At 37.5% G+C, this 23,693-nt stretch overlaps 1 protein-coding gene across 9 annotated transcripts in view; it reads left to right on the forward strand.

Annotated features, from left to right (window-relative positions):
* The window catches only part of tenm3 (teneurin transmembrane protein 3), a 543,864-nt gene that overhangs the window by 459,688 nt on the left and 60,483 nt on the right, over window positions 1-23,693 (forward strand). For all 9 annotated transcript variants that reach the window (XM_028461276.1, XM_028461268.1, XM_028461285.1 and 6 more), the window contains 6 exons: window positions 2,944-3,076; window positions 5,933-6,061; window positions 9,800-9,931; window positions 10,013-10,148; window positions 14,311-14,454; window positions 19,898-19,969. In XM_028461276.1, coding sequence (XP_028317077.1) covers window positions 2,944-3,076; window positions 5,933-6,061; window positions 9,800-9,931; window positions 10,013-10,148; window positions 14,311-14,454; window positions 19,898-19,969 — 746 coding nt within the window. The remainder of the gene's footprint in view (window positions 1-2,943; window positions 3,077-5,932; window positions 6,062-9,799; window positions 9,932-10,012; window positions 10,149-14,310; window positions 14,455-19,897; window positions 19,970-23,693) is intronic.

The following is a 23,693-nucleotide window of genomic DNA, read 5'->3' on the forward strand; positions in this document are numbered from 1 at the left end:
CAACCAGTCAGAAGAGAGTGATTTATTTCACCCAGATGAAGCTAGAAGTTTTCCTGCAGGTGTTTATAGGGGAATATGAGCCTATTGTTGTATTGGCAATTGAAAATTGTCAAGGATGAGCAGTCAACCTTTTTTGGAGCCTCAAGGTCTCTACGAATATTTATCATACAAGTTCAACGCTTACGTTTCTGAAAAGCTCATCTAAAGTGGAGCATTTTATTTAATTAAACCGAAGCTGTACGACCTACCAGTAAAAAGATCAGTTCATGACATCACAAGAAAAAAAATCCCGATAACTTGGCCACAAATTGAGATACAGTGCTCAGACTGGTACCATTGAACGACATTTCCTTTCAATGTGTGACCGTGACCTTCGCTCAAGGTCATATTTAAGGTCACGGTCAGTCTTCTGTTTTTCCTGCATTTATACTGTCAATTTAATTAGTGAAAAGAACAACATAAAAGGACATTATTCAACAACAAAATACACACAAATTCACATGAACAATTACGTATTTGCCTTGCGAATACAGGTTTTGCCTAATTATTATTATTATTATTATTATTATTATTATTATTATTATTATTATAAGAGGAAAAGTTAACACCGTCACAGCCTAAAGGAGAGAATACTCTCTTGGGCTTGGGAGGAGATTTCTGCTCAAGTGAATGCGTTAGAATTAAGTTATAATAACTCAAACACTCAACAGATAGTCGTACTTTAGATCCTAACAAACATGTATAAATAATTGCTTAAAAATGTTCTGTTCATTTAGGGTCAATATGACAGGAGAAAAGCACACTTGGCAACAGTTAAAAATGAAATATAAAAACATAATTCAAAATGGTAATACATACAGGGTTCCCACACTTTTTTCACAATGATTTTTCAAAACTTTTACAGAATGTTTTACCAAAACAGCTCACGCAGAACTGTTTGTCAAAAGATCTCTGATTGGCTGAAGTGTTGCGTTTTATCCAGGGCCAAGATACGGTGCAGCAGAGCCGTCTTTTGGTTGTCGGAGAGTGAATTTTGTGTAAATGTGTAAGATCTCGTGATTCCCACTCGATGATGCTGCTGGTATGCATCACTTTCACTTTGAGATAATGTTCAACATCTTTGGGGTTTAATATATTTTAAACATTCAATCAAACTGGGCTATATTTCCAAAACTTTTCCAAAACAGTTTAATTATTCCATTATTTTCAAGACTGGAAAACCGTTTTTTTAAATTGCATAACTTTTTCAGGAATTTCCTGACCGTGGGGACCCTGTGCATATTTACGTCATCATCTCACCATATTTAGATTTTAATTTGACTCTTGAAATTTTTGTATTATATTGTATAAAGCTTTTTCATGGATGGTTTACATGGGAGCTTTAATTCCTCATTAATTCAGAATAAAAGTTAAATCCTCTTTAAACTGACCTTGTAAACACTAATTCCCAATACAAATTTAATTCTGAATTACACACACACACACACACATGCGCGGCGCCTCCACCCGGGCCAGGCTACTCCTGGCCGGACACCGTCCGCCCTCTTGTCTTTTATGAATCAATTTATTAATGGTATCATTGCAGTTAAAAACCAATCTGACGTTGCACACATTTGAACCAAGCAGCAGCCATGTTGAAAGTCTAGATAGATAGATAGATAGATAGATAGATAGATAGATAGGTAGGTAGGTAGGTAGATAGATAGATAGGTAGGTAGGTAGATAGGTAGGTAGATAGATAGGTAGATAGGTAGGTAGATAGATAGGTAGATACGTAGATGGGTAGGTAGGTAGGTAGGCAGGTAGATAGATAGATACAGTAGATAGATAGATAGATAGATAGATAGATAGATAGATAGATGGGTAGATGGGTAGGTAGGTAGGTAGGCAGGTAGATAGATAGATACAGTAGATAGATAGATAGATAGATAGATACAGTAGATAGATAGATAGATAGATACAGTAGATAGATAGATAGATAGATACAGTAGATAGATAGATACGTAGATACGTAGATACGTAGATGGGTAGGTAGGCAGGTAGATAGATAGATAGATAGATAGATACAGTAGATAGATAGATACAGTAGATAGATAGATAGATAGATAGATAGATAGATAGATAGATAGATACAGTAGATAGATAGATAGATACAGTAGATAGATAGATACAGTAGATAGATAGATAGATACGTAGATACGTAGATGGGTAGGTAGGTAGGTAGGCAGGTAGATAGATAGATAGATACAGTAGATAGATAGATAGATAGATAGATAGATAGATAGATAGATAGATAGATAGATAGATAGATAGATAGATAGATAGATAGATAGATACGTAGATACGTAGATACGTAGATACGTAGATACGTAGATACGTAGATGGGTAAATGGGTAGGTAGGTAGGTAGATTGTTGGAAAGAAAACTATAGTTTCTACAAAAAAAAGTAAAGCTGCACAACATTAGATAGATAGGTAGGTAGTTACATCGTTACATTTGTAACGATGTGTGATGTTACTAATGTGTGTCAGAGACGAGTGTTAAGGTAAATGAAAGTATTCATTGAGAATTGTTGGCATTCCCAAAGATATTCCTCAGAAAACAATGAATGTCCAGTGTTGGATGGAAACACATCTGGCGGCATAGAGCTTTTTTAATTGTTTGGAATGAACGGACAATCCATGACTAACTGGTGTTCAGGTGGGCGGAGCCAGGTAGAAACCCAGCGTTTCTTAGAGAAAACCTGGCAGTGAGCAGGTTCAGTTCATGGAGAATGTTACCATGGTGACAGACAGAGTTTTTTCCTCGCTTTTTACAACCGGAAACTCAGAGTTTCCCTTATGTAGCCCCAACATGCTCAGAGTTTGAATATAACCTCCTTTCTGGAATGCCCCCCACCCCAGGTCCCTGCTGTTGTTCCTTATGTTTTTTATGTGTCGACAGGTTCGACCTGCTAGCTAACGGCGGAGCATCGCTAACGCTGAGCTTTGAGCGCGCTCCGTTCCTCATGCAGTACAGAACCGTGTGGCTGCCGTGGAACGTGTTCTATGTGATGGACACGCTGGTCATGAAGAAGGTGAGCACGATGTTCATAAACATGTTCCCATTAAACACCAGGGTTGGGGTCAATTATAATTGTAATCATGTAATGGAGAAATAATTACAATTATGACATAATTATAATTGTAACTGTAATTTAATAAACCATGTTCAATTCAATTCAACTTTATTTATTTATATAAATATAATGCAAACAATAGGCAAGACAAATGTATTTGTATTGGTCATTTCAAACACAAGGCAACTCAATGCTTTACATGATGAAAAAGTGTGACAGAAAACATTCAACAGCTTAAAATCTATAGGAACAATAAAGTCGGCAGCAAAAAACATTTAAAATCATCATTAAAATCATTTAAAATTATCAACAAACACATGACATCAACAACAACATGACCATAAATCTCTCTCTCAATCATACGCAGTAGAGAAAAAAAGTTCCTTTAAAAATGTTCACATGTGATGCTGACTTCAGCTCTGCTGCAGTTTGTTCCACTTCTTTACAGCATAACAACTAAAAGCAGCATCACCATGGTTACTGTGAGCTCTGGGCTCCACTATCTGACCTGTGTCCATAGATCTCAGAGACCTGCTGGGTTCATATCTGACTAACATCTCACTGATGTATTCTGGACCAAACCCATTCACACATTTATAACCAGCAGCAGAACTTTACAGTCTCCTCTGAGGCTGACTGGGAGCCAGTGTAATGTGTTCTGACTTCTTTGTTCTGGTTCAGACCTGAGCTGCAGCGTTCTGAACCAGCTGTAGATGTTTGATGAAGACCATTACAATAGTCCAGTCTGCTGGAGATAAAAGCATGGACCAGTTTCTCCTGATCTTTCTGAGTCATTAAACCTTTCAGTCTGGAGATGTTCTTTAGGTGGTAGAAGATGTTTTTGTGATAGATTTGATCTGATGCTGAATGTCAGATCTGAATCAATCAGAACAACAAGGTTTTTGACTTGGTCTTTATCTTCTAAAGATCCAGACTCAGATACTTGCTGACAACAGTCCTCTTTTCATTGTTACCAAAGACAATCACCTCCATCTTGTCATGGTTTAGTTGAAGGAAGTTTTCACTCATCCAGCAGTTTACTTTTTCTAAACAGTCACACAACACCTCAATGTGACCATAGTCATCTGGGTTCAGTGATAGATATAGTTGTGTGTCATCTGCGTAGCTCTGATAATCAACCTTACAGTTCTGTAAAATGTGTCCTAAAGGAAGCATATAAAGGCTAAACAGAAGAGGTCCAAGAACAGATCCCTGAGGAACCCCACAGGACATTGGTAATCTGTCAGATTCAAAGTTTCCAATGCTTACAAAATAACTTTGATCCTCCAAGTAGAACTTAAACCATTGCATTATTTTAACATTTAGTCCAACCCATGTTTACAATCTGTGCAACAAAATTGTATGATCTACAGTGTCAAATGCAGACTTAGATCCAATAGAATGAGAACAGATACTTTTCCTGAATCAGTGTTCAACCTTATGTCATTGATCACTTTGATCAGATCAGTTTCAGTGCTGTGATGAGAACCAAAACCTGACTGAAATTTATCAAATATTTTGTTGAATGTTAAGAATTGACTCAATGATCTTGGCCATGAATGGAAGGTTCTGATTGGTCTATAGTTAGCCAGTATAGAGGCATCCAGTGTTCTCTTTTTTAACAGAGGTTTAACAGCAGCTACTTTCAGGGATTTTGGTACGGTGTCTGATTGGAATGATCAGTTAATTATCTGACACTAATCAGTCATAGTCAATGGTCATCTCAAAGCCAGCTCATGTCGTCTCATGTTGCTGTCGTGATCGTGATTGAACTATAATTGATAATCATTTTCAATAATAATAATAATTCATTTTATTTAAAAAGTGCCTCTCAGGCCACCCAAGGACACTATAGAATAATAAAAAAAACAAGAAGAGAAAAGTAAAGCAATGTAGGCGAAATTAGGAATGAGAATTTACAGAAAATTTACACAAAATTATGATTTAATGCAAAACTGGGGAAACATGTTACAGTTCTATATACAGTTCTACACATTTGTAGTTAATAATTGTTAAAATGTGTTTCATATCAAGTTTTCCCACATTTTATCATTTAATTTTTTTTAACTCTATGGGTTTACTGACATAAAAAAGGCTCAGACGTCCACACCAAAAATATTAAAACTTATATTATCAATGATAAGGAAGCCTAACAAGGTAATCAATAGATAGGAGAGAATATAGATAGATATTAGTTTTTAGTGTGTTTTACAGCTGATTTAGGTCTTGTTAGCATTAGAGATGCTAACAGAAAGCTAACACAAGAGGAAGGTTAACTTTTATTAGGTTATTTATTTCAGGCTAAGGAATTGTGATTAATCATTATTGAAATTTTGTAATTTAGAACATAATTGTAATTGACTTACTGAGGATAAATCATAATTGTAATTTAATTGTAATTGGAAAAAATGCTGGTCACTGTAATTGTATTGAACATGGGTAATTGAAAATGTAATTGTAACCAAAGGTGAAAGTATTGGATTACAAGTACTCACGTTACTGTTATTGAGTTGCTTTCATGGGTACTTGTACTTTTTAATATATTTCTAAATCAGTAGTAGAATACATCAGTACTCTTTACACCTCTGATTGTAATTGAACCCAACTCTGATAGACATATGGACATAATGTACGTATGTTATAAGAAGTGAGTCTATTTTTAACTCTAATCACCAACAGATTTCCTCCGTCGTCAGGCTGATGAGTGCATGTGGTTAAAGTGCGTTACACAGTGAATGAAAACCAGCCTCGTGCTTTCTTTTCTCTTCTTTTCTTTTCTCTTCTTTTCTCTTCTTTTCTTTGTTCTTGTTGCAGGAGGAAAATGACATTCCGAGCTGTGACCTCAGTGGATTCATCAGACCCAGTCCGGTCATCGTCGCCTCTCCTTTATCCACCTTTTACCGACGCTCAGCGGAGGATGTTCCCATCATTCCAGAGACACAGGTGAGAAAAACCTGAACCCAGGGGAACGTAGAGCGGGATCCGAACATCATGTGACTTAAACAGACAAAGTGTCGACCTCAGACGTCAATTAATAAATCACACAATTACGTTTTTTCAACAAATGTCCCACACACTTCTGTCCAAGTTTGATCGGCTGAATACTTTGAGATATGGACAGTTTAGTGAGGGGGGTTTGTGCTGATTTTTCTTGGGCTGACATGTCCACCAGATAGGATGTATAGCACAACTTTTTCTATATTCTGAGAGAGTAGGTGGAGCTTTTATTACTATACCACATTTACCTTTCCTATGTGATGGAGTTCCTGACATAATTTAATCCCATCACTAAATTATTCATGTCTCAAAAAGTATTTATCAGATCAAACAAAACATTTACAGTATGAATATTGAATAATCACAGAACAATTGGTAAAAATGTCAGAATTTTATTTATATATATATATATATATAGAGACATTGTAGGCAAAGTTTACCGCATTGCATTGTGGGATGTGGACAACAAAAATTCATCCCCCTTATTTTTTACAGAGCGATTCATTGTTGGGTTCTTTCTTTCTTACTATGAAATTTATATTTTGTTCAGCGCATTGATATGACTTTGTTGTAATTTGCGCTATATAAATAAAGTTGAATTGAATTGAATTGAAAACCGTATTGGTCCAGTTAGATTGATTTAATTAATGATCAGCCAATCACAGCCAGCCGTTTGACGAAGGTAAACAAAGAGTTAACAGTGATGAGTCCAGTGACATAAAATGTGTAACAGGTGGCAGAAAATGGTCCAAAAGTGGCAAAAACATGGCAAGAAAAGAAAAGAGTAAAAAGTGACTAAAATGCATCAAAAACAATCAAGAATGGCAAAAAAAGTTTTACAAAAAAGAAAAAACAAGAAACAATTGTTACTTATTGGGCCAAAGGCAGATTATTTGGATGACAAGTGGCACAAAAAATGGTTAAAGAATTGACAAAAATTAGATAAAAGTGTCAAACACAACTTGCAAATACACACATATACTTTATATATATGTGTATATATCGGTGAAAGAAGCTAAAATGTGAAAAAACTAAAAAGTGTCACAAGGAAGTTGCAAAATGGCCCAAAAAAGGTAAAAAGGTGTTAAACAGTTTTTTCTGGGGGAATAAAAATTAGAATTAAGACATAAAGAGCCACATGTTGAGTATCGCTGACTTAATAACAGCTTCTACATAGTTTTTGTAAATTAACTTAATAAAGTAAATTGGGAATTAACAAGAACACCCTTGTTTTTAAAATGACTGCTCCACCCCATTCACGTCATTGGTTTTATATAGAGGAAGAGTGAGTGAATGAAACATTAATACATTATTTAAAAACTGTAACTATTGTCAGTGCTGAGCTGTGGTTTCATTGGTTTTTCAGATGTCAGATTATATTCAGTGAGGATTTAAAGAACACACAACGTGCTGTTGTGCCTGCTTTTATTCACTTTCGGTTTAGGTTAAAGTCACGTTTTCCTGACATTCCTCTGTTCTTCTGTTCTGTTCTTTCTGTGACAAGTTTATGGAAAACATGGATAAAAAAAGAAGTCAGTGTTTAGTTTCTGTTTCTCTGACTCCTGTGATAATAAAAAACCAATGAAGACACAGTTAACCCAGCTGACCCACTGTAGCTCTGGAGCCTTTTATTGGACGACACACACACACACACACACACACACCCACACACACGCACACACGCACACACACACACACGCACACACACACACATACACACCCCACCCTGCTGCTAATTGCTCCTGAGCTTAATAGTAAGTTTCTCTTGGCAGGGATGTGAGGCTCATCAGTGTGGAATGTTGTAACTAAATACACACTCGACTTCACACTTTGTTATCCTTGTGCGCGCCGTGTGTGTGTGTTCGTGTGTGTGCGTGTGTGTCCAGTCCACGTCACCCTGTGTTACCTAGTTCACAGAGGAAATGAAACAGATGACAGAACTTCATGTGTGTCTTTATACTTTTACGGCCCTGAACCACAGCTCCACAATTACTTTTTTATTGTGTGTCGGACCGTGTGTGTGCGTGTGTGTGTGAGAGAGTGCAGATAAAAAGCAGGCAAATGGAAGTGTGTGTCTTCGCTGTAGCTTTCTGTGGCTCCATTAGGGAGCGGCGCAGTGAAAAGGACTTAAAGGGAACGTAATGGATGTGTAATGAACACTAAATGCTGGGCTAATGAAAAGGCAATAGTGCAGCGTGGAAGTGGAACACTGGAACAGAACAACTTAAAGCCGTCTCCGGGGACCTTTTAAATACTCAAATATGTTTCTTCCAGGGCCTCCGGTTTTCTGTGGACGCAGAAAGACGAAAAAAAAAATACACAAAATTCACTTCCTGGAACAAAAATAGGGATATTGTTTTTATTAGGGTTGGGGCTTTTTCACGTTAATTGTGATTGATTAATTACAAAAAAAATAGGCCCAAAAAATGTATCACTTTTTTTTTTTTTTGCACTCCAAACAGCATGGAAACTTTCTCATTGTGGGTTCCCAGTATACCCATAATACTGATGAACAGACCACAACATAAGAAACAGGAGAACCAGAGGAGAAGTCGTTAATTTTAGTTTAAATAAAAACACTGGATGAAAAAATAAAGCCCAGTTGTGTAAAAAATGTAGATCAGTGGAGTTCTGCTAACCTCAGCTAGCACCTCAATGCTAAACATGTAGCAACTAGCACCTCAATGCTAACATGTAACAGCTACCACCTCAATGCTAACATGTAGCAGCTAGCACCTCAATGCTAAACATGTAGCAGCTAGCATCTCAATGCTGACATGTAACAGCTAATACCTCAATGCTAGCATGTAGCAGCTAGCACCTCAATGTTAAACATGTAGCAGCTAACACCTCAATGCTAACATGTAGCAGCTAGCACCTCAATACTAACATGCAGCAGCTAGCACCTCAATGTTAAACATGTAACAGCTAACACCTCAATGCTAACATGCAGCAGCTAGCACCTCAATACTAACATGTAGCAGCTAGCACCTCAATGCTAGCATGTAGCAGCTAGCACCTCAATGCTAGCATGTAGCAGCTAGCACCTCAATGCTAACATGTAGCAGCTAGCACCTCAATGCTAAACATGTAGCAGCTAGCACCTTAATGCTAACATGTAGCAGCTAGTACCTCAATGCTAACATGTAGCAGCTAGTACCTCAATGCTAACATGTAGCAGCTAGTACCTCAATGCTAACATGTAGCAGCTAGTACCTCAATGCTAACATGTAGCAGCTAGTACCTCAATGCTAACATGTAGCAGCTAGCACCTCAATGCTAACATGTAGCAGCTAGCACCTCAATGCTAACATGTAGCAGCTAACAGGGACAATGGTCCTAGTGGAGCAGACAGTGTCTCCAATCCACACTGACACTCAGACAGGGTTCAGAACCAATAATAAATCCATGAGTGACAAATGAACAAAGTCAGTGATAAATGATTGTAGTGACAGTCGACCGCTCTGTGGTAGAGGATGTGGGCGGGGCTAGAAGTGCTGCTACAGATAGCATCGTCTGACCCAACTTATCAACTGTTATGTAGAAAAACTATTTCATCAGTTGTTCTGTTTATTTCATGATATCTACAGATATTATAATTATTTTACACTGTTCAGTTTATATTTCTCTGGAATGTTCTGGACTAAGTGATGTTTTGTATTTGCTCATGTGATGTTTTTGCAGGTTTTACAAGAAGAAACCTCGATCCCTGGCAGCGACCTGAACCTGATCTACCTGAGCTCCAGAACTGCAGGATATAAACCAGTGCTGAAGGTGGTCATGACACAGTCATCGATACCTTTCAACCTAATGAAGGTGGGATGTGAGCAATGATGAAGTCACATGATACTGTTGGTCTGTGTGACTCTCCTATGACGTTTGTTACTCGTCCAACAGGTTCACCTGATGGTCGCTGTGGTGGGACGACTCTTCCAGAAATGGTTTCCAGCCCAACCCAACCTGTCCTACACCTTCATCTGGGACAAGACGGACGCCTACGGCCAGCGTGTCTACGGACTCTCAGAGGCAGTCGGTAAGTAGTGATGGGTGGGGTACACCAGTGGTTCTCAACCGTTTCAGGGTGTGACCCCCAAAATAAAGGTTCCAGAGAGCGGGGACCCCCACTGTAGCTGACGGTGGTTGAACACAGACATGAACATTGAAGAACAGTCATGTGGAGACAGGACCATCTATAGGGGGAATAAAGGGGAGAGATTTTTGGGGTCCATCCATAAAGTCAGTAAAACGATGGTCCATTGTTCTATGAATCTGTGATAACCACATTTATTTATTCATCTGAATAATATCCACTGATATCCAGGAACGTTTATTATTATTATTATTATTATTATAGTCATCTTAAAGATGGAAATCCTGGTTATAATCACTAATAAATTGGTTCAAAGTGACCAAAAATGGTGGAAAAGGTGGTGAAATGAGATTTTAAGTTATGAAATAGAGTGGCCAAAAACAAAAAGAAAAAGGGCTGCAAGTGTCAGTATTTGAAAAATTAGTTCAAACTGGCAAATAATAGGCATACCAAATCGTGAATGTGGTTAAATTGGCAAAAGAAATAATCATGAAATATGGTGAAAAGATGTTAAAAGTTACAATAATGGGTCAACATTTGTGACATTACGTGGAAAAGTGGTGGAAAGGGTTTATAAGTGCTGAAAATGTGCAGAAAAGTCATATATGTGATGTAGAAGTGTCAGAAATGGGAGAAATGTAGCAAAAATACATTAAAAGGAACAAAAATATGGCAAGAAAAGTGATGAAAATCGGTTAAAATATGGAAAGTTTGGCGTAGTTGCAGAAAAATAGTAAAAATAAGTAAAAATGGGCTGAAATGGTTAAAAACAATATTCTTAGTTTCTTGAAGACATCTGGTGACCCTTTCCCAGTGTCTCGTGACCCCAAGGTTGAGAACCCATGGCATGGTTTGTGCTGAGGAGGACTTATATTATAAACTGGGCATGTCTTAACTGCACTAGAAGCCACGCCCATAATCAAGACATTTTTGGAATTTCCAGCAGAAATCATATGTTTCTAAAGTAAAACTAAATCTTAGCCACGGTGCATTCACTCAGTAAATGCTGCATGACCAAATAAAACAGGAAGTGCTGACGTAGCTGCAGCTGACCTCATGTATTGGACGTTTACGTGTATTTGATTTAGTGCTTTTATTAAAACCATGTTCCTGATAGTTGTTGTCAGGATTAATGCAAGAGGATGAAGCTTAAACACACACACACACACACACACACACACACACACACACACACACACACACTAGGCCAAGGTTACAATCCTCACTCTGACAGTGTGATTTTCTGTCCAGTGTCTCACAGAGGAGTACAATCATTTCTCAGTTTGTTCGAGCTAATCTGAAGTAATGAGTGCCGTGTGTGTGTGTGTGTGTGTGTGTGTGTGTGCGCGTGTGTGTGTGTGCGTGTGTGTGTGCGTATGTGTGTGTGTGTGTGTGTGTGCGTGTGTGTGTGCGTGTGTCCACTCTCTGCCAACAGCAGACGCGCTCTACTGCCAATGCTGTTATAAATCATCTGTCGGCTGGATTTCCTATTAATCATCGTCTGAGCCTGTGACGTTCCCCTTTATACAGTTTAGACATTTACACTTTAGTTTATTTACAGGTAAAACATTAAAAAAAATAGGATGAAATTGTTTTTTCACCAAACAACCGTACTTTAAAAGCACTTCAATTTGTATTAATCAGACAAAGACACAGTGTAGGCCTTATAGAGATCAATACATCAAGATAATTTGCTCGAGAAAAGGATGTAAAAGATTGAAATTGTTCTTCTGAAGTTTGTTTTGATCTCTACTGTAAACACTCTTACTGACATTGTTGGTAAAGTTTGGTGTTGCATTGTGGGATGTGGAGTCCTATAGACGGATACATTGGAGCATTTTTACTTCCTTCTTCCTGTGATTTCTTGTGTTTCTTTGCCAGACGAGGAGGACAGGGATTGCTTTGACTCCATTTTGTGTTTCCAGTATTCCCACTGACATCATCTCACTCCACCAGACATTTCATTTCAGCCAAATTCAGATATTTCTAATAAACTTCAGCATTGTTTAGCTTTAACTTTCAGTGAAAACTCCAGAAATGTGTTGGAAGACACTTTTCTGTAACAATGACATAAAACACTTCTACGTATGGACTCCACATCCCACAGGTTTTAGTGAAACTCCATAAAGTGTATTTTAGCGATAGCCTTTCATTTATCTTTTCATAAAGCCTCGTCTTTCAAATGTAATTCAGTTCAAGCCTCAGTCTGCTTTATCAGTGTCATGGTTTGTCATACTAGATGTAGTTCTTTTGATGTTTTTGTATATCAGTTTTTGTAATAAAAACAGCTAACAACTAATCTTCTTTTCATTGAGACATCACTGTTAGTAAATAAAACAAGTTCTAATGAAATGCGGAACAACTCCGCGCCAAATAGCACGTACCACGTTCCCGAGAATTCAGTCAAATGACTCGGTTCCACCGAGTTAAACAATTGAAATTGCGCGACGTAAAATCATAATCTACGTTTGAATTTCCTTTGAAACGATATATCACACGACTGTTCTGATAAATTTAGAAATTACTGAAAAAAGGTCCCAGAGAGGCTCTTGAGATGTTGGTATGTGTCAATGATTCGGTACCACCAACTGTCTCAATATTTGATTCACAAATAAATGAGAAAACAACTTTAATGGAAATTGGTGAAAAAAGGGAGTGGGCCCTCGGGCCCCTAATCGAATTGTGTGAAGCATAATCGTAATCTACGTGGAATTACTTTTGAAACGATATATCACACGACTGTTCCCATAAAATTGGAAATTACCAGAAATTTCAGCCTGATCCATTCACGAATAACATAGGAGTAGTGATTGTACACAACAACAACAACAACAACAACAACAACAACAACAACAACAACAACAACAACAACAACAACAACAACAACAACAACAACAACAACAACAACAACAACGTGAGGGCGTTTTCATTGCGGTAGCTCGGCATAAAAAGTTATGCTTCGAATAAATACCACAAATCAGAGATAAGTTTCATTACAATGGGGGCCACAAAAATGTGATCACATTAAGATTTACACTATCAATGTTCATCTCAACATTTAAATAATGACCAGTCGGAGCTCATAATGGAGAACATCCACAGTGCTAATGGAAACTGAAATATATATACAATAAGTGCAGAAACCACATATGAAATGGTGAACTCAACTTCACTGTGTACCACATATGGGCAACTGGTAGCCCCTTGGTCTAATTAAAATAATGATGACCTAAAAAACAACAACAAAAACACACAAAACAACAACAAAGACCGTTGGATCAGATAATGACATATTTTATGGCCCCGCCCACCTCCATTGTTGATCATGCACGTCATAATGTCTAAACCCTTTTATGAAACGTCCTCAATCTTCAGTAACAAAACATGAAACTACGAGTATTTGAGCTCATTTCTGCTTATTTTTCCCTTTTTCTACAACTCCACCAAACTCACCATATTTTAACCTCTTTTCATCATATTTTTGCTCCTTTTAATGTATTTTTGCTACATTACTCCCATTTCTGACACTTCTACATTACATTTCAATGACTTTTCTGCACATTTTTTCCACCTAATGTCACATATATTGACCCATTATTGTCTCTTTTAACCTCTTTTCACCATATTTCATGCTTTTTTTGGCCAATTTACCACATTCATGATTTAAGGCCCATTATTTTCCAGTTTAAACTAATTGTTCCTACTTTTTAAATTACATTAGCCCCTCCCTCCATTTTTGCATCTTTTAAGGATGGACCCCAAAAATCTCTCCCCTTTATTCCCCCTTTTAGATGGTCCTGTCTCCACATGACTGTTCCAATCTGTGTTCAACCACCTTCAGCTACAGTGGGGGTCCCCGCTCTCTGGGACCTTTATTTTGGAGGGTCCCCGCTCTCTGGGACCTTTATTTTGGGGGGTCGCGGCCTGATAAAGGTTGAGCACCACTGCTTTAGTTCAATGTGGGAAATGTCAGGATTCTGAGGGGAAAAACTCACAGCAACATATTATTAATAGAAAAAAGGACTATGAACATTTTTGAGCCTTAGTCGTTATGACAGATGTAGGTAAACTCTGCTTGTCTGTGTTTCTCTGTGTGTGTGAACAGTGTCCGTGGGCTTTGAGTACGAGTCCTGTCTGGATCTGATCCTGTGGGAGAAGAGAACCTCCTTCCTACAAGGCTACGAGCTGGACGCATCCAACATGGGCGGATGGACGCTGGATAAACACCACATTCTGGATGTTCAAAACGGTACGTGCCAAATATATAATATGAGCAGGTTAATTTTGAAGAAAACAGTAACAAATATGTTTTACTCACAAACAAACTCAGTGTGGTTTCACATACAAAACATCATTCACAAACAAATGCATTCTGTTTTACAAATAAGAAACGTACCAATCAAACCAATACAGCATGGTTTACACAAACAAAGAAACCTGTTTTCACATTCAAAAAAAGTGTAAAACAGTTGGCATTCATGAGAAAGTTTACTAACATTTGTGTGTGAAGATGTGACAGTTTTTGTGGATTAAAAAAAACATTTACTAAATGAAGAAATGTTGCTTTGTATGTGTAAAACTTGAGACAACTTTTTTCAGGAAATTTAATTTTATTTTTTTTGACTGTCAGAAAGAACTCTTAATGACACATTAAAGCGGAAAGCAGATGCCTCTGAGGAAGACTGACAGTCGACAGACGAAACATGTCAGTAGAGCAAAAGTACATTTCCAGAAAAACATTTTGTCTGAATAAATTAAACATATTATTCAAAAAGAAGAAATAATGAACTTGCTGGAATTATAGTAAAACATGCTGTATTTGTTTGATAGGTACGTTTCTTATTTGCAAAGCAAAATGCCCTAGTTTGTGAATGATGCATTAGGATTAACATATCATTAGCATTATCTAGCATGCGTTAACTAGGAACCATTTGTTTGCTTGTATTTCAATTTCACTTATCGGTTCCTCTTACGTCGCAAATACGTAACGATAAACTCCTCCAGGTCCTGTATATTGTGTTCATGCTAGGACCAAGTGAAGCTCCTCCCACCATATAGTTCTTTGCTGAATCCACCTCCTCCACCCACAGCTGTGCTGTCCTCCATGCTGTGTTTGTAGCGTCTCTGTTGCGATGCTACTCACTTCCTGGTTCTGTACACAAAAGTTGCTTCTTGCACAAACTTTTCTTCCAAAAACAACAAACTTCAGCAAGAACACACGCCTCGTCACCAGTTTATGTCCTCATAATAAGTAATCAGACACGGGAGACGGACTGGTACTGATTGTTGTCTTTAGTTTGTTCTTTCACTAAAATTAAAGAAACAAAGATAATATAATAAAGAGTTAAAGCAAACAAATCCATTAGTATTGTTTAATTCCCTCACCCAATGAGAATCGATAAGCAGTATCGATATTGGAATCGGAATCGCAAAATTCTTATCAATTCCCATCCCTACCCGTACCCCACTTTGGGAACCTAGGCTGTAGAGCTTATTAATTTATTAATACAGCTGGGTGTGAGTGATGTAACAGGCTGATCTGATGTGCTGATAATGTATAATAATATATTCCGTCTCAGCTCATATTCATCAAAGCTGCTGTGGGGCCTGAACCTCCCTTTGAGGATCAATAAGTTTGTGTCTCTGTCCTCTGTCGTCCTCTGACTGTCAGCTCATCATCACTCACCTTCACTCCTCCTTACCTGTATCACTCTCATGGGCTTTACACACACACACACACACACACTTTAGTGTGTGTGTGTGTGTGTGTGTGTGTGTGTGTGTGTGTGTGTGTGTGTGTGTGTGAAAATGACTCTGAAAACACTTAGGACAACAAAAACACAAAAAAATGACAGAAATAACACAAAATGACTGAAAAATGCACCAAATAGTTCTAAAAACACACAAAATAACAAAAAATATATACAAACACAATTAAAAAACACACAAGGGCAAAAAAACAGAAATAAACCTCTAAAAAAACATAAAGGGAATATAACAAGAAAATATAGCAAATGACCAAAAACACAAATGTCCAAAAACACACAAGAAAACATGAAATTACAGAAAATGATGACAAAAACACACAGACAATTTAATTATATATAATATTTTAAAAACTACAGCACATAGAAAATGTTAATGTGCTATAGTCATACAGCTCCGCCTACTTTCAGTTTCAGGACAGTCTCAAAAAAATTCTGAAAAGTTTACCAATTGTTCCATGATTTATTCAATAGTCACACTGTACATTTGTACTTTGATTGGATGAGCGATATGGACAACTTAGCGTATGCCATTTTCGCTCGTCCTTACTTTTCTTCCATTTTCAGCTTCCAGTATCTCAGGGACTACATCACCATGGAAACACAATGACAACAGAAGCAGACAAAATGACTCCAAAATACACAAAAAGACTCTAAAAACACTTAGAAACAACTTTTTCCATCAGCACTGCTTTAGGTTTATGTCCAGGTTTTAAATAGCTTGGAGATGAAGGTCAAATCAACTCATTTGCACACACGTTACCAGCTGGGAGAGCGTCTCTTTAAACTCAGCGGGGGGTGTGCACGGTGTCTCACATCAGTCCGTCTGTCACGTGGCCGTTACACACACACACACACACACACTTTTGATCCACTCCTGGAGCCGGTGGGTTAGCGTGCGTAGAACCGTGCTCAGCATGTGTGCTCTCCTGCTGCTCGGCCTCTGTTGATCAATCAAGCTTTTCTAATGAAGGCAGAGATGAAGGGAAACGCTATCGGAGAAGGAGAAGGAGAAGGATGGAGAGGTAGAGCCACATGAGACGTGGAATTTAAGGCCCAATAGCAACACGTCAAGCTGTGTTTGAGAAGCAAGCACAAAGTTCACAAAGTGTGTTTTAGACAAACAGATTCATATTAAACCATGAGAACAAAAACACTTCTTTTACCCAAAGGAACACCTGATACGTCTGATAACTTTATTAAAGTTGTTTTAAAGGCAGCCTGTTATATAAACATACAGTCACAGTAGGTCAGGTTAGATTCTTTATTTACTTTACCATGAACACTTGTGAATGTCATTATTGTTTATCAACCTTGCCTCAAAACGTGTGTAAATCTGAGACCACATTGTGTTGTACGACGGGACCCATGTGTGGTTTATTAATCATTGGTATCTGACCAATCCCAGCGTACAAATGATCGGGTTTTGATAACAATAACATGAACCTGTTACAACCTCCTGTTTCGGAGGCCCCGCCCACCGAGGTCAGACAAGAAAATCTGCATCCTCACATCTGAGGTGGAGCTAAACAAAGATTTGCTTTTTGAAAATGTTAAAACTGGACTTAAAGAAGCTCTTTTAAACACTCTGTGGAAGAGTATCAGCTACTGAGCAGGTGACGTCTGCCCCCCTGTGTGCGCTGAGAAAAAAACTCACAACAGAGATCCCGGAGACGCACACGGAAGTATGACATTTATATCGACCTCGCTTGTACGCACACTAGGCAATAAATATCACATTAAAAAATATATGATATATATATAATTTTTTTTCCACAACTTCTTTGTCCTGTAACTCCTCCTAGGCTATTAATGCAGCACTAATCACACGTATGTCAACGATTGTCAAAAAGTCATTTATTTTTTGTACAAAAAAACTAAATTATTCTTTAAACAAATAAAATCCTTCAAACACTAAAATCAAGTATGTTCACTTTAACACAAAATAAAACACTTCTTGCTCTAAGTCATTATCATCAAACCCAAAGTGTTCCTATAGAACAGAATTTGATTTGTTCACCAAGTGTTTTTGCTGCGTTTCTCCTGCCATGTTTCAAGACCACTAGCAACAATGCTAGTGGTCTTGTTGTGCTAGCCTACAGGCTAGCTTTGCCTTTGAGAGGGGCGGGGTGGAGGGGAGGAGCTTGCATGTGCATAGATTAAACAACTCAAAGTTAGTTATAATAACTTGTGTGTGCCAAGCTTTATTATTTGTAGTTGTCCGAAATCGTGTGTTTGCTTTGTTTAAATAATAATTTTTTCTCGATTATGTTGTTTTTGTAATCGCTGGGTGTAATAATTGAAATAGTAATCAAATTTTGATTAATTTAGCAGCCCTACCTTAAGGTCAAGTGTCAAAACCCAAAATGTTTTATATCTCTATGAATATTTATCGTACAAGTTTGATGCTTACATTTATAAAAAGTTCATCTCTCGTGGAGTATTTTATTTAATGAAATCAAAGCTGTAAGACCTACCAGTAAAAATATTGGTGGGGGTCAAAGTTCATGACATCACATTAAAAACTTTTTTCCCTATAAATTGACCACAAACTGAGATTCAGTGCTCAGACTGGTACCATTGAACAACATTTCCTTTCAATGTGTGACCTTGATCTTCACTCAGGGTCATATTTAAGGTCAAAGTCAGTCTTTAGTTTTTCCTGCATTATTATTTTCAATTTAATTGGTAAAAAAAAGCAACATAAATGGACATTACTCAACAACAAAATACACACAATAATACGTCTTTCACATGAATAATTCAGAACTGTGTACTTTTAAAGAAATGTGTGTCTTATATTTGACTACATCTCTAGAAATAATTATCACAGAATTTTGATGCTTACTTTTTTATTTTTTATTTCAAGGGGAGTTTTTTTTTTTTAATTTAATTTGCCTAACTTGTATAACCTCCCACTTGGAACGTCAATTGGGGTCAAAGTTCATGACTTTACAAGAAATACAGTTTCACTTATAACTTGTCAACAAATCCAGATACAGGTTGACATTTTGGGCAATTTCGTCCAATTGCCAAATACGTATTTGCCTTACGAATACAGGTCTTGCCTAGTTATTATTATTATTTATTTATTTTTATCGTCACTATTATCATTATATATTGGTTTTCCTTTTCATTGCTTATGGGCTCACTGTTTGATAATAAAAATAATTTTCACCACAACAACAAAAAGAAGAGAATGAAATGCATAGAATGGATGAGGCTGAGCTACAGATGATTTTATAATGGAAGCTTACATTAAGACAATGTTCCCTCATTAAGAGAAGCAGTGATGAGTTGAATAAGTGAACATATGGAACATAAGGTGAGATGCTTTGCTTTCAATAATTCATCATCTCACAGGAGCTCTTTTTTCTGATGTCTCACTTTGAAGAATGAGTTCATCCATTTTTATCTCACATTAACCTGCTCAGATCCCTCAGCGGGGCTCCGCCCCCTCCGATAACCTCAACATGTCCACACCTCTGTGCTCGTGTGGACCTTTCAAACCAAACATTTGGTTCATACATTTCATTATGTCATGTATTTTCTCTGCTTTTTCATAAGGAAAATAAACAAAGTGACTTTTTACGCTCAGCCTGGCCAATGTGAGACTATAAGGGTCAGTGCAAACACAGATATTGTGAGTTTACAGCTGATATATGAAATAAGAAGCCACCTACTGTACATTTAATATATATATAAGGTTAAAAGCCACGGGTAGAATATTGTAAAGGCAAGGATTTGTTTGTTTTTTCCTTTAAAAGTGAGAATAAAAACAGAAAGTATCATATTTATCACCAGTAAAGATTGAACTGTACAGTAATAAATTAATAATACACAAGTGTGTGAAGCTGATAGCAGCCAATTACAATTCTTCATCATCCTCCTCATCCTCTTCATCTCCTTTCTTTCCTGACTCCACAGGTATTCTCTACAAAGGCAACGGGGAGAACATCTTTATTTCCCAGCAGCCCCCTGTCATCAGCAGCATTATGGGTAAGTAAAACACCGCCAATAATTTCTCTGCTCATTTAGTGAACAAATCTGGTTTACTGAAAATAAAAAACACAGTGAGGGTGGGATTCACTAAGATCTGAAATAAAGGGTGGTAAACCACCCTGATTCCTTTAGTGGTGCTGTTTGCTCACCTTCTGTGGGGAATTCACTAACATTGCACCACTAGTAGGTGCACGTGCAGAAGTGGTGCAGACCGCCCTATTTAAATGAGCGTGTTGCTTGTTCAATGTGGAGAGGTGAGTGCACAGAAACACACAAAGACAGTTGAAGAAGTTCAGTTGGAGGCTGGTGGACTTCTCTGTCTGCTGTACAAACATTTATTCATGTAGAAAACTAAATAAACTAAGAAAAATGTTTAAAAAACAACTTTAAAATCTAACCTGAAACCTATATTTTTTCACCCTAATTGAATGTGGGTACACTGCTAGGTCCTGTAACTTTGCTCTTATAACAGGTGGATTTGGACACAAACCATCCTATTGATCTGTTGATGCCATTGATCTGAGTTAATACAGCAACACAGTCTGTCAATCACCATTTGAAGATGATCTACTGACCATCATCCAGCAGGTCTGACCTCCTGAGTAGTCACGCACACTCTCATTTGTGAACGTTGTGCGATCGCTGCATAAATTACGTATGCTGATCAGCTGATTCTGGCCTGATGCTCCTCCCATCAACGCAACACCAGAGTTTTACTGTCAAAACATGGAGAGAAAGACGCAGACGCTCATTGGAGTGTGTCCGGACTCCGGAGCGACATTTATAGATATCTGTGCACAACATCCTCTGCACCACAGCCATTGGACTCCATACGTGGGTGCTCGTCCAGCTTTTTCTGTCATGCACACACACTTTATTCTGCATTTTCTTATTTAGTGGCTGTTAATATTGACTATTGATTTATTTAAATTATTTACTTATACTAGAAATGTTAACTGGAGCCTTTTTTCATCTCAGCTGTGTTTTGTATCAACATTTACTGCAGCTGATCTCTGCGTGTGTGTTTGCACCTGCTTGTCAGTCGTACTTTTTTCCGGTGCTAAAACAATCACAGCAAACAGTTCTAGATTTGATGAATTGCATTGCGTCCACTGCATTAATTTATTTGCATTTCTTCCTCCCATTTCTTTGCTCCCCTTGTGAGCTCCGCCTACTTTACATATTCATCAGAGGGAAGCGCGCTAAATGGATTGAGGGCGCATTGAGACGTGCAGAAGACGTGCAGTCCTGATTCCCTGGGGTTTGTACCCCTTATTAGCACGTAGAGCGACGTTTGCACATGTTTTAATACCCCTAAGCCTTTAGTGAATCCACTTCTGAGAGTATTAACGTGTGTGAGAACTACACACTGAACCACTGTGTTTGTTAGCATACAGCGTTAGCTTTTCTTCATGCAAGTCCACAGGAATCATCCATAAAAAACATCATACGACAGAGCAGGGATTATTGTCTCTGTAGCACACGTTAATTCTGAATCATAGCAGGGAAATACATGAAAACAATAAGTTTGTCTATGTGTGCATGTAAAACTAAATATTTTTCTCACTGAATCAAACCGACTGAAACAGGATGTTGTGATGGCGCAAGCAAACACCTGCGTTTGTATATGAAATGTAATAGTTTTATTTGATAAATATTTTCATATTTTTACTTGATTTATTCTTTGAACCATTAATAATAATTCATACACTTGCATTACTTTGATGTTAGTGAGGTTGGTACACATTCAGAGACAGAAATGCAATGGTTCTAATCATTTGCAGAATCATTTCTTTCTGTCTTTGGGTTTTCGGACAAGAATTTTTAATTTGGTGCATCCGTATAAAAAACTTTTTTTTTAAATCTAACATGAAAGTGGAAACTGTTAATAAATATTGATAAAGCACAGCAATGAATTCTTGATAAATAATTATTATCTGTTATTTTTCTTTATGTTTAGAGGAATCTGTGTTTGTTGTTAAAGGGGACATATCATGCTAAATCCACTTTTTTAGCCCTTAAATGCATTTTGTTGTATATTTAGAGTGCTGTGAAGTACAGAAAAGTTCAAATTAGTCTCTTCTGGTGCTCCATTGATATCTTTATATTCTGTTTTGCTCAGATTTTTCAAGCTGTTTCGATTTTTCTATTCTCTATTACGTTTTTTGAACTATTACATCACAGTATTTGCAGCAGAACTGCCAAATTAGTTCATCAACTCCAGGTCCAACAATCCGCCATTTTTATTTCTGGCTTTTATTTTGTAGTCCAAGCTCCAGGATGCTGAAGTTACGAGAGGATAAGTCAAAATGTTGGGTTGTTGGATGTAGTAACCCACACGCTTCATTACACCGTCTCCCAGCATCAGAACCTTTTCAAAGTGTCTGGTTGAGTTTTATTTTTTATAGAAATGTACCACATCTGTGGGTAAGATCATTTTTGTGTGTGTGAAGCACTTCAATGATGACTGCTTCATCAACCTCCACCAGTATAAAGAAGGATTTACAGAAAGACTTTGTCTGGTTGAGGGTTCAATTCCTTCTATCTTTGGAGACGATGAACAGAGCACTTCGGTAAGCTGTAAATAACGCTAAACAGTGTGATGATAAGACGTCCCTGTCATTGTTTTGTTAGCATTAGCAGTTGCACCGTCTTCATATGTTAGCGCTGTGTGCTCGTTTTAGATCCTTGATGATATGGCCTACGTGATTTAATTTAAGTCTAAAGTTTTCATTAGTCATTTCATTTTGACGTTTTTGTCTTTGAAAAGACTGTATTAAAATGCATTTCGTGACGTTAGCTTGGCGCTAGCGTTAGCTTGGTGCTAGCGTTAGCTGGGTGCTTGTGTTAGCTCACTTGTTAGGGTTCTGCAGGTTCATCATCTTCATTTTCATCTCGCTCCGCTGGGTCAGACTCTGGCTGGAACATGTAAAGCTGGATGGACAAGTCTAACGTTGTTGACATTTTATAAATAACCTCTGAATAAAAAGTTTATGCTCCGCTACGTAACCGTATTTCTTCTATCAAACTACAAAAATGGCCGAGCAGGGTGGAGTTGAACCGAGTGTCACCTGAAGAGGGGGCGGGGTATGGAGTGTCTTATTTGCATTTAAAGAGACAGCACCAAAACGAGTTGCTCTTAGAAGCACATCAGAGAAGGGTAGAAAAGGGGTGGAGCTATAATAATGAGGAATTCAGACCCAAGCATTGCAGTTCTGCTTTATATAGACCACAACTGTATGATTTATATGTAAAAAGGAAGGATTTAAAACCATGATATGTCCCCTTTAATTGATGTTGTGGTCGAACGCCGCTAACAGATATTAGTGCTAAAAATAAAATTCACATTTAACATTTTAAATTACAGGTCAAATTTTCCATAGTTTATTTATCTTTAGCACTGCTGTTTATTAGGCCTTTTTTAAGGAATACCAATTTAAAAAGTCCATGTCATTAGTAGTGATGGGAACCTTTAAGATTTTTATAATTAATATTCCATTTTTGATTCTGTTTAACGATTCGATTCTTTAAAGATTCTGATTTGAGAAAAAAGGAGAACAAACGGGTGGATTAGCACATAAACTGGGAGGGGGTCGCCAGATACCTTCAAGAAGCTATGATTAATTTTTTGAACAATTTGAGCCCATTTTTGCTTTTCTAAATTATTTTTCTACAACTTCACCAAACTGACCATATTTTAACCTATTTTCATCACTTTTTT

The sequence above is a fragment of the Gouania willdenowi genome, chromosome 1 (assembly GCF_900634775.1).
Source record: "Gouania willdenowi chromosome 1, fGouWil2.1, whole genome shotgun sequence".
Classification (NCBI taxonomy): domain Eukaryota; kingdom Metazoa; phylum Chordata; class Actinopteri; order Blenniiformes; family Gobiesocidae; genus Gouania; species Gouania willdenowi.